Source organism: Carcharhinus amblyrhynchos, chromosome 6 (assembly GCF_965287045.1).
Source record: "Carcharhinus amblyrhynchos chromosome 6, sCarAmb.v2.hapA, whole genome shotgun sequence".
NCBI lineage: Eukaryota > Metazoa > Chordata > Chondrichthyes > Carcharhiniformes > Carcharhinidae > Carcharhinus > Carcharhinus amblyrhynchos.
Window position 1 is genome coordinate 86652163 of NC_137329.1, and position 12509 is coordinate 86664671.

Genomic DNA, 12509 nt, shown 5'->3' on the forward strand with positions numbered 1-12509 from the left:
ATGAGCAGCTCTCGAACCACACCAGCCCATCAAGCACTACAGACTGAATAATATTTGTCACTTTACAGAATATAGTATGGCATGTGATGATGTTGGGGCACCATTTACATCTTTATGGCAGTTTGCAATATACAATACAGAGGCATGTTAAAAAGTCACAAACCAGCCCACATTATTTAAATTGCAATTAAGGTAATTAAGATTATTAACGACCAACTCACAGAAAGCATTCTGAAGGTAATAATATGCCTTCAGGGTGAGAATCATTCAGGTTTTTTCAATAGGCAACTAAAGCAATATGAGGTGCTCTCCCTACTGCAAACCCAGGCATCAGAGTGTCATTGACTTCTAGATGCGGATTGAGGCTATCATTCAGCCCTACATGTATTGGCCATATAAGAACATAGGACCAAAATCTAATGCCGCTAAACCAGAATGCGTAACATGCAACATAACTTGGATATGCTTATGGAAAAAAAAGGTACATCAATCTATGCCCTGTGAACAACTTACGCACCTCCCAATTAGAACCAAACTGTTTAAGCTTTTGCTTTGAAATTTGGAGCACAGCCTTCACATACCATTATGTGACATTCCCACAGAAAGGCACTTCTGAAAACGACAGGACTGGCACTTATTGCGGTTTTTTTTTTGAATCTTACAATTGCGTTCACACTGATCATAATCCAGTTTCAATCGTATTGTTCGCCGAAAAAAGCCCTGTAATAAAAATCACAGCAGCAATTATAGAGCAACCTGATTCTAATAGAGTATAAGATCTTGGTTTGAATAATATAATCTTTTCTTATTTTCTCAAATTACAGAAAAATACTAATTTGACATTCCGATTTTTGGTTTGCTATTTTCCCTCCAGTCATGATGTCATTTCCATTTATATGGATATTTTGAATCCATTTTCAGAAACAGTCAATGAAACAAACTTTAAACAGATGACTTCTATAGTCCTGGGGTAAAATTACAATTCCTGCTCTTAACCATAATCTGCACAAGATTCATTAGTCTAGAGAATTAATCCAAGAAAAGTGCATTTTAATAAAGGAGCCTACTGATAAAGATCAATAATTTTGAACACTATCGCTTTCCTATATTAGCAAAACATTCATATATGATTCTTGTATTGAGCAGTGCTATTTGCAGCACGCGCTTGCCAAATTAAAACCAATATTTGCTTCCTTGAAAGTCTAAGTCAACAAAATCGTTTTGCATTCCTCACATGTGGAAGTCATCTCTCAGAAGTTTAAGTGAAGGAGCCAAAAAAGTCAAACAAGGAAAAATAAGACTAAAGGTAATTTGCAAGGCAACAGTACAGATGAAGACAAAACGTTTGAGAAAATATTTGAAAGGTAGGAAAAAGGCAACAAGGTATAACAAACTAAATAAGAAATTCCATTAGGCTGGATCTTCTGGACACCAGTGAAGCAGTGGTGTATGCCACTAACAAAGTTTGATAGTGAGCTGTTCAATAGCATAGGCTTCCTCTCCCAGCTGCAGCATGATGCAATCAAAGAAATTCAAGAAGGCAAGTTGCAAAGCACCACTACACCAAATCCAAGCCTCTTCTGAGGTTATTGGGGACAGACACGCTCCACTGTTCTGGCAAGTGCTGTGTTAAATGTCTATAAGTGCTTATAGCTATTTTAAGTGTTTACAAGGGTTCCTTCATTCAACTTTTAAGTCCAGTCAGCTGCTGTACACCTCAGCACACCCCTCCCCTATCCCCAGCTCTGCTCACTTCTTTCTCCTGACTTTTGCTCATCCATCCTCCTGCCCCAGCTCTGTTCATACACTCAATCCTCCCTCCGCAATCTTAATGTTAGAAAAGACCCTAAGGGTGGTCTTAACATGTGGTGAGCAAAGTCACTGGCAAGCAGTGGATGTTAGAGCTGGAGGATGGCAGGGTGAGCAGCACCAGTAGTGCTGGAGTGCTTTGACACTCCTGCTGACGTAAGATGTCATGTACCTGAGAAGGCTTTATGTTGCAAGGAGCAGCCCTAAATAAATCAGTTAAATAACTTAAGTACACGGTGAATCACCCAAATGTATATCCAGACAGATCTCGGCAATATTCAAAACCAGACAGAACTATAGCAAATGAAATCAAAACGGGTTAATGAGTTAAGAATTAGAGGCATGATGTAAAAGCAATATTTGCAGAAGTTGAGAGATTTGGACCTTATAGTAGACAACTTACTGGTCATATTTATTGCAATTAACAAAGCAAAAACGAATTGAGCTATTTGTCAAATCAATAATTTAGCTAGGGTATTCATTCCGGAGTTTTATACTCCGAGGTCAGACCACATCTTGAATATGAGTTCAATTTTGGCCAGTGTACAAGGGAAACTCAAAGCCCTCAAAAGCAATCTGGAAGGAGTGAGGTTACTTCCTCAAATCAGTCCAGTAACCCTACAGAAAGTTAGCAAAACTGGGGCCCTTCATTGAAAAAAAAATGAGAATTTACCTGATAGCAATTCACCAGAGTAAATAAAATAGAGAATTCAAAGTTATTTTAAGACAAAAGAACGTAAATATAAACTGACAAAAGTAGGATCGGGACTGATGTCAAGCATTGCTGCCCACAGACTAATTAATACCTGGCATGGTCTTCAAGATAGGTAGTGGAAACAAGAATTCTGGAATCAGTTAAGGATCTCTTAGATCCACTAATAGGACATCATAGATTTTGATGGAACAATGAGGTATTTAGGGAAAATGCCCTCTTCCTTCAATTCAATAGAACATTTAATTCATAAAAAAGATGGCACATGACCTTGAGTACAATGTTCATGTTTTAAGAGAGGATAAAAAGAAACTAATTGTTTCAGATTTTTGCATAATTTTTGTAAAACGAGATGCTCCCATTAGGGTCTGAGAAAACACGGAAATGGTTCAATTTAAAATTCCAAGCTGCCATCATTATGGAAAACCATCTGAAATTCTGCACATCAGAATGTCTGTGTGTTTTTGTGCTAAAAATGATTGTCTAGTTTTTTTTATTCCACAACATTAAGGCATTCGTATCTTTCACTTGGAAACAGTTAAAATTGTCAAACATGCAGCAGGTGGAGCTGGATTGTACTATATCCGCAAATAAGGCTTTATGGGCCTCAGTGATGAGTAATGTTCTTCATCTTATTAGAATAATTTTCTGAATCAACCAGTCAAAAAAATCAAGCTAGTTGAAGATAATAGTTGTACTGTATACTTCTACCCATATACTTCCCTTGAGGAATTTAATTTTACAGAATAAGTATTGTCCAAATAACGAATGGATGATCCAAAGCATCAATCTCAAACTCAGCATCTGGGTAAGTGGAGTGGTGGGCGGTTGTATGCCAAGAGGGAGGAGACTCCACTTCACCTAGTATTGCCAATATCCAAAATAGATGAATAAGGACACAAACTGATATCCTAAGAACTTCAAGACTGCATCTGGCCAAGCGTCCAATGTTCCTGGCATCTAATGTTGAGCAATAATAGGATCAACCTCTGATTACTGTATGTTTGGTAAAGCAGTCAGAATTGAATACAAGTCAATGCTATATTTCTTTTAACCATTAGTTGGAGTAACTGATAAAAGTATTGTAACTCTGTATTGACAAAGAAAATCAACAAAACTCACACGTTCAAGAAAGACAGTGATATTGCACATACCTTACAACCCTCACAGGCATGTACGCCATAATGAAAGCCAGAGGCCTTGTCCCCACACACTCGACACTCTATGCTGAGGCTAGAGGTGGAAGCTTCATCTTGGGCTAATGGTGTAACTGGAAAGGTTGCTGATGATGGACTAGAAGCCGGTGTAAGAGTATCTGAAGGTAGATGGCGAAGAAAACATTGAAAATTGTTTGAGATTAATCAAGTAAGCCAAGTAAAAATAGATACATGCTAGATTTTGTTTTACATCTTAGCCAGTTGTGTTGCTTTTAATAGTCCTTGAACAAATAGTTAAGTGCATGTTTTTTTAGTTGCCTTTGTTGCATGTTTTACTGTTCAATAATCATTTATTTTGTTTAATTATTGCAAGGAGACTGGAATTTTCCTCAATGGGCTTCACACCTTTCCCTTTATTATACCAAATATAGTTAGGAACTTGCACCTCAAGTTTCCTTTCTATGATTAGGAACATCAGCTGGGTCCAAATCATGAAGCAGAAAAATTGATCTTACATAAAGCACCTTTTGTAATCTCAGAACATCCCAACTTCAGTACTTTAGAAATATATTTAAAGTTATAAGCAGAATCCGACAGTAGCTACCACATTTGGCATATATATCTCTTTTGGAATTGCTTCTGGTTTAGAATAGAAACAACTGGCGGTTCAAACAGGATTTCCCAGACACTGGCTTGTTTGGAGTGAATGTGGCTTCCTGCTCAGTGTGGCTGAAACTTCGGACCAGCTCTGCTTTGCTCAGTTCCCCATGTGGAATGAATCTTATCATCGACATACTGCTTTTTTTTTAAAATCGGAGTTACTGGTTTTACGAGGTCCTTCTTAATGACATCCTTACATAATACAAGTGTAAAATTCATTCTCATCTTCTCTTGTGAGCTTTCACTATCTGTACTTTTAACTCCAGACATTTTATGCCCTATTGTTATCCACTTTTCTTGGGTAAATAATGGTTTAGTGTTGTTAGACTAATCTGCATGTCAAAGACTCAGTCAAACTGTCTTCCTAACCAATGCCCATTTATTAGACTCCTTAATTTTCATTTTATTACAACTTCTTGACACCTCCCCCCCATTTTTAGAAATTAAGCACTGAGAAGACAATTCATTTCTCAACTATTTAATATTTCTACCTCATCTACAATTACAAAAATCAGAATCACACATTAATAGAAAATACATCCCAAAGTTTCTTTACAAATAAAGATCCACATCAGCTCTCACACAGTGTATAATCTCTTTAAAATTCACATCCTTGATAGTGCATCAACAATTAGGTTCCCTTTTCGGGGCATATGGATTTTTTTTAAGTTAAATGGTTGAAATAACACACTCCATTGAAATAATCCGAGGTACCGACCCCAAAATCTTTCCAGAAATTTTAGGGGGTTATGGTTTGCATACACAATTGTCTACTATGTATTATTAGCAACATAAATTTCAAAGTGCTGCAATGCCAAAATCAAACTCATTGTTTCCTTTTTGATGGTAGAATACTTCTGTTGATGATAGTTTAATTTCCTTGAAAAGCATCTCTCAAGCTTTTCTATATTAGTGTTATCCTCCTGCTGCAACACAGCCCCAATGTCAATATCACTTGTATCCACAACCGGTTTAAATTGTTGTAACCTTGTGGCTAAAACTGGCGTTAATATAGATTTTAGATCTTTGAATGCAGTTTGGCATTCCACTGTCCAGTTAAATTTCTTATTCTTCTTCAAGATTCCATTAATGGTGCCACCACACTGCTTATGGTGAAATCCACTCAGTTCCTGATGTCTCAGAACTTCCTTTTTCATTGTAGGTTCTGGAAATTCCCAATTAGAAGGTATTTGCATCTGACCATGTCCCACAATATGGGCTAAATATGAGAGCTGAGCTTTAGCAAACTCACCTTTTGCCAAGTTCATGACCAGGTTAGCTTTTCTTAAGAGATCAAACAGGTCTTTCAGATGTTGTAGGTGTTCCTCCCAACTCTGACTAAACACCACCAAATTGTCAACGTATATAGCACAGTAGCTTAGTCCATTAGCTACTCTCTGGAATGTTACTGATGCATTTTTCATTTCAAACAGCACAATTTTAAACCAATAAGATCCATCTGGCACCACAAATGCTGAAATTTCTTTCTCCCTTTCTGATAAAGGTACTTGTTTTCGTCCTTTTGGCAAGGCTATTTTTTATAATGAATTTTGACTGTCCCACCCATGGAATAAGAAGTGAATCCCTCTTGGTGGTGAAATTCACTTCTCTGTAGTCAACAAAATCTCTGCATTCCATCTAGCTTCGGTACCATCGCAGTAGGTAAACTCCAATCACTAGAACTCAATTCAATAGTATCATTTTGGACCATATATTCAATTTCTTTTTGCACCTGTGATAACATAACTACATTTAACCTATACAATGTTGTCCTTTGTAAATGCATCTCCCAAATCTATATCATGCATTGCTACTTCCATTTCACCCAAATTATCCCCACAAATTGATTTATATGTTACAGTAGCTCCTTCAACTTGCCAATTTACTCAGAATTTTTAAAAAAATTATATTCCTCCTCTTTACTCAACTGAATTAAAGGAAAGTCACTTTCAGAATTTTTCTTCTTTTTCCCTGCTACACCACTTCTAATTTTTTTTTGTCATGTTCCCAATCAAAGTATTTCTTGAGCATGTTTGAGAGATATGCCAAGTGGGATTTTCTTCTATCTGGAGCACATACCAGATAACTCACTTCACTTAAATTTTTTCTCAATTTGGTATAATCCACCAGCTTTTAATGGTTCACCTGATACTGGCAAAGTAATTAACACTTTCTTCCCCGCTACAAAACTATGAGACTTGGTTTTCTTAATCCGCTTCTGGTTTCATATTTAAATGCATCCTCACCAATTCACACGCCACCTTTAGTCTCTCTCGGAAATCTGACATATTCTAAGTATGTGGTTTCTCACATCTTATTCAACAACTTCTCCCGAATCAACACCAAGTCAAAGGAACTAAATTTCATTGAACCATTTGGTGCAATCCTATTGGCTAATGGTCAAAATGGAATTCCTTTGTCCTAATCATGTGGTTAATCATGACTATATGTTTTCATTATTGTTTTAAAAGTCTCATACCATCTCTCAAATTCATCAGCATACCATGCAGAGTTAAACTGCTTCGGATTATTCACGATTTCCTAAAACAATAAAATTTGACTCAAGATCTGATTGTATTTCTTTATGCAAGCCGTATCCAGTAAAATAATTGGTAAATTATTCTATAACTCTTTGTTGCAAGTTTTCTTAATGGAATGGCTTCTGGAAATCTAATGGATACATCCATGATCATCAGTAAGCACAGATTACCACTTTTTGTTTTGAAAAGGGTTCCCACACCATCTACCAAAATGATCATGAAAGACTCCTCAGAAGCTGTACTGGAATGAAAGACACCTGTTTTATTACAGCATGTGGTTTTCTTACTGCTTGGCATGTATGACATGTTCAACTACATCTCTGGGGGTCGGTTTAGCTCAGGACAGCTGATTAGTGATGCAGAGTGACACCAACAGCTTGGGCTCGGCTCCTGCGCTGGCTAAGATTACTACTTAAAGTTTACTTTCGCCAGAAGAATTATTTCAGCTTACCCATGAATACCACTTGCTAGAACCTTTTCCTTCAAAATCCCCTCTGGACAGCACATATCCTTATTGTAAAACATTAGGTGATTGACTTGCACTAGTATCTAATTATAATATCTTTACCAACTCCATTTTGTAAATATGAAAAGACTTTTTCATTCAAAGTCCTTAAACACATATTCTGCCTATTGTTCACTCTTACCCTGGATAAGCTGTACACATACTTTCACACCTCCATCCAGTCCTTTTGTTTGTATTACTCTGAAGGAATTAGACCTTATTTCTTGTTTCACGATCTCAGAATTAATATTTAAGTTCCACATTTCCAACTGGTTTGTCCAATGCCCAGAACACTGATGTGATACAATGAAAGCATCTAATCTTCTGCATATCCCTTGTATCCCCAGCACCTTCCTTTCTAATGAGGTGGGATCCCTTTGGAATTTGACTATTCCTTCTTTTAACTGACCTTCCCATTTTCTATTTCTGAGACCAACAAAGGCGTTGTAAAAAAAAAGGTTTGATCTATGAACTAATTCATAGTCATCTGCAAATTCAGCTGCTTGTCCGTCAGTTGTAACTTTTTGTTACTTCATAAGTCCTTACCAGTGAAGGCAATAAATCTTTAAATTCTTCCAAAAGAATTAATTCTCCGAGAGCCTCATGGGTTCCTTCTATCTTTAGTACTCTTAGCCACGTATCAAAATTACTCCGTTTAACCTTTTCAAATTTAATACAAATTTGTCCCGTTTCCTTACATTTAGAAACTTCTGTCTATATGCTTCTCAAAAGCATCAAGTATAGCTTTCTTCACTTGTAATACTCCCCAGATATAGAACATAGAACATTACAGCGCAGAACAGGCCCTTCGGCCCACGATGTTGCGCCGACCAATTAAAAAAGCAATGACCCTCTAACCTAAACCAATCCCTTTCCAATCTCTTCTGACAGAGACACGTAGGTAGCCTACTTTGTAAAAGTAATATCCAAATCCCTTATGATTTTTTCATTTGTTTAACTTTTTATTTACAAACAGAAAAATGCCTCCACATCCTTTCTATCAAATGTTGAAAGAGCTTGTACAAAATGTAAACATCTCCCCACTAGGTTTTTGTCTGGAAATAAGTCCTTCTCCATCTTCCTCTGGTGTGTCTTTTTTTCAACTGCCAGCTTTTTAAGCTACAAGCCTCCTTCTCTTTCCTCTTTCTTCTTTTGTTAACCTCTTCATTTCCAAACGCTTTCTGGTCTTCTTTCTCTCCCTCTCCTTTCTTTCTGCCTCTTTGAAATATGCTTTTTCCTTTTTCTTTATCTTTCACTTCTATTTATTTTTGAAACATTCTCTCTCTTTCCCCTCTGCCTCCAATTCAAGTCTCTTCATTTGCTAAGTATCTTAGCCAATCCAACTGCTCCTCCCTTGAGATAACTCAGGCATCTCTTGCAACTTCAAAATGTTTAGTTTATGTCATCTTTCTTTAATCCCAATTGCAAATTATCTGTCAATTCCATCAATTTAGTAACACTTCAAGGTTATATCCTCTACTTCCAAACAAGTCTTAGCAATTGCAGTCACCTTACTTTAGAATCTCACAATACACACCTGGTTCAATACAATCCTCATTCTCATTACTTTTACAATCATTCATTCCAATACAAATAAGGAATCATGCATTCAATATCCTGTAAAAGGGCCCCAGTTTTGTTAGAAATACAGCTGGTATGAATGTTATCACAAATCAATTTATAGTGACTAAGCAAGGAAGGGGAAGAACATCCTACAACTGCCATTGCAAATGATTTGCATGAAGATGACAGAAACATATTTATTAATGCAGGTACTGAATTTCATCAGAGCTGAAATGTTTGAAAGACCTGAAGCCACAAGTTCACCGGAAGACTAAATAATCTTGTACTACCAAAATCAGGACATATTCACAGGAAACTAAAGACAAAATCTGATGAGTATGTAGTGTATAATTCTGCATGATAAAGCATCTTTCCTGCCCTGATAAATTGCTGTTGTAGACCCTAACCGAGGAATATCAGAATAGACTACCTGTTTAATAGAGCAACCTGATATCACTTACCAAATAGAATATGAATTCCACAATATTCCTCTTGACAAACTTTCAAATACAATGATAGCTTGGAGCTTATCAATGATGCAATACAACACATTGAAGAGGTTGATCAATAACTCATTTGTCGTGCAAATTGTGCAACTCATTTGTTGGTAAATAGCTGGTGCTGGGGCCTCCGCTATTTACCATTGATATAGATGATCTGGAGGAGGGAACCGAGTGCATGGTGTCGAAATTTGCTGATGACACCAAGATTGGTGGAACGGCAAATTGTGCGGAGGGTGTGGAGAGTCTGCAGAAGGATCTAGATAGGCTGGGCGAATGGGCCAGGAACTGGCAAATGGAATTTAATGTTGGCAAATGTGAGGTTGTCCACTTTGGTAGGAATAATGGTAGGAAGGACTATTACTTGCGTGGCGAAAAACTGCAGCAGGTGACGGTGTAGAGGGACCTCGGGGTCCTCGTGCATGAGTCGCAAAAACCCAGCCTACAGGTGCAGCAGGTGGTCAGGAAGGCAAATGGGATGCTGGCCTTCATAGCAAGGGGGATTGAAGATAAAAGTAGGGAGGTCTTGCTGCAGCTGTATAGGGCACTGGTGAGGCCGCAGCTGGAGTACTGTGTGCAGTTTTGGTCGCCGCACTTACGCAAGGATATTTTGGCCTTGGAGGGAGTGCAGAGGAAGTTTACTAGGCTGATACCGGAGTTGAGCTATGAGGAGAGGCTGAATAAACTAGGCTTGTACTCGTTAGAGTTTAGGAGAATGAGGGGAGATCTCATTAAGACATATAAGATGATGAATGGGATGGATAGGATAGAGGTGGAGAGGCTCTTCCCGCTCACAAAGGACAGTAGGACTAGAGGGCACAGCCTCAAGATAAAGGGGGGGTGGTTTAGAACAGAGTTGAGGAGGAACTTCTTCACTCAAAGGGTAGTGAATCTCGAATTCTCTGCCCGTTGAAGTGGTGGAGGCTGCCTCGCTAAATATTTTTAAGACACGGGTTGATAGGTTTTTGATAGGCAAGGGGATTAAGGGTTATGGGGAGAGGGCGGGAATGTGGAACTGACACAAGACAGATCAGCCATGATCTTATTGAATGGCAGGGCAGGCTCGAGGGGCTAAATGGCCTACTCCTGCTCCTATTTCTTATGTTCTTATGTTCTTAAATGTGCAACCTCTTTGGAAGGTATCTAAAAAATATTAGCATCTTTCTGTCTGTCCTTTGCAGATATTATTATTCTTGACTTACTGCAAAGAAGAATATGAAGTTGCTACTGCCTTTATCATCCATCCAGATTCTCAGATGATTTGTCTATGACAAGATGAACTCTGTTTGCTACTTGCAAACAGAGTTTGCACTGATGTCACACTTTTCTGGCCAATCATTTGGAAATTGAAAATGTTGTAAATCATAAAGTTTCCCTGATCATTAAGCGTTGGCTCACCTCAATTGCCAGTACTCTGGTTTGGGTTGGAATGCATACCAGATTTGTGACACATAAATATTTATGATGATCTTCCAATGCAATAATGAAGGACTGCTGCTTTGTAAACGACACCGACATTTAGCAGAATTCCCATCTCCTTGTTCAGATTGACATTAAAGATCTCACGGCACCATTCAAAGAAGGAGTTGTTTCAGTGTTTTGACCAACATTACTCCAGTAATTATCAAAATCAATTGCTCAAACTTGTCTTTTGCCTCCTTTTTTATGGGGTCGTGGGATATTGATGATACAATATGCCAGATAACACGTCATTCAAACCTAACCCAGGGCAGTCAGCAAAATCTGCCAAAGTAGTCTTCTAAAAAGATCAGTAATCTGTGGTTAGAGCACACTGCCTTTTTAAGCACCGACATAATGGCAGCAGTCAGTCTGCACAGCACCAAGTAGGGCTTGCATGTATCTTATGTCCTCAGTCTGAGCTTTCAACTGAAACTTTGGGTGGCTTCTTGTTGTGCTGTGTGCAATGAGAGCAGAGACAGAGACATCAAGCTCCAGACATTAGATCACAACTGGATCCATAAGTGAAAATCGAGTTTGCATTAAGTTATATACAGGAAGGAATGGGCTTGACATTCCTTGACAGTGTTCCTGTATGCACACTCAACTCTTCAGCTGGCAATGCACTGAGCATGACGTCGATGGTCATGCAGCTGAAGCTTGCACTTTGTGCCAGATAGCAGAAGGAGAGCAAAATGGGACATAAAAGGAGCCTAAAGGTAGGAACATACAGTTATCTTGGATGTCTTTGGCACTGCCAGTTGGACAGCATAGTCACTGCCAGCCCAATCATTCGTAGCACCATCTCCTTCAAAAGGTCTCAGGAGATGCAGGCTTGCCTCTCCCAACTTGCTTCTGGCCCCACCCCACTGTTCTCTGCTGCTCCCCCCATCCCTGTAACCCTGTGCACTTACTATGGTTAATCCACCTAACCTAGCCATCTTTGGACACTAAGGGGCAATTTAGCATGGCCAATTCGCCTAACCGGCACATCTTTGGATAGTGGGAGGAAACCAGAGCACATGGAAGAAGCCCACACAAACATGGGGAAAGTGTGCAAATTCCACACAGTCACCCAGGGCAGGAATCAAACCTGGGTCCCTGGCGTGATCTGCTACTCTGTGAGCAGTTTTATTCCTTTTCAAAACATTTTATCGTACTATTCAATAGTTGCTGCAAATAAATGGTACCTTCCCTTTCAGATGGCTGTCTTTAAGAAGTACTTTTTAACTAAAAAATTTAGTTCATTCATAAAATACCTGAATGTTCTTATCCAAATATTTCAAACTGGATATTACAGAAAGTGCAATAATATTTAACTTTTCTCCATACAGCATGTTGCACTCTTCAGTGCCTCAGTACAACCATATTTAATGTTTACGTTCAATGACAAGAACACTGTCTAAGGGGTTCAATAAGTTTCTAGCCCCTCAGTGCACTATGACAGAAAGGCCTTTGATGGTCTCTTTCCCCAATAAGCCTTTGTAGTGGCAGCCTTTTGGTAGTTCCCTCAGCACATAGTTCAGAAACCTTGGAATGTGTCACAACACTGAGTCTGCAACACTCAGTCATGGACAACTACTTGCACTGGAAGACCAGGTTTTA

At 38.6% G+C, this 12509-nt stretch overlaps 1 protein-coding gene across 2 annotated transcripts in view; it reads right to left on the reverse strand.

The window, feature by feature from the left end:
* Nucleotides 1–12509, reverse strand: part of LOC145344074 (peroxisome proliferator-activated receptor alpha-like) — an 81186-nt gene that overhangs the window by 44301 nt on the left and 24376 nt on the right. For both annotated transcript variants that reach the window (XM_080190878.1, XM_080190877.1), the window contains exons 3-4: nucleotides 3676–3836; nucleotides 582–720 (exon numbers count right to left, since the gene is read on the reverse strand). In XM_080190878.1, coding sequence (XP_080047004.1) covers nucleotides 582–720; nucleotides 3676–3836 — 300 coding nt within the window. The remainder of the gene's footprint in view (nucleotides 1–581; nucleotides 721–3675; nucleotides 3837–12509) is intronic.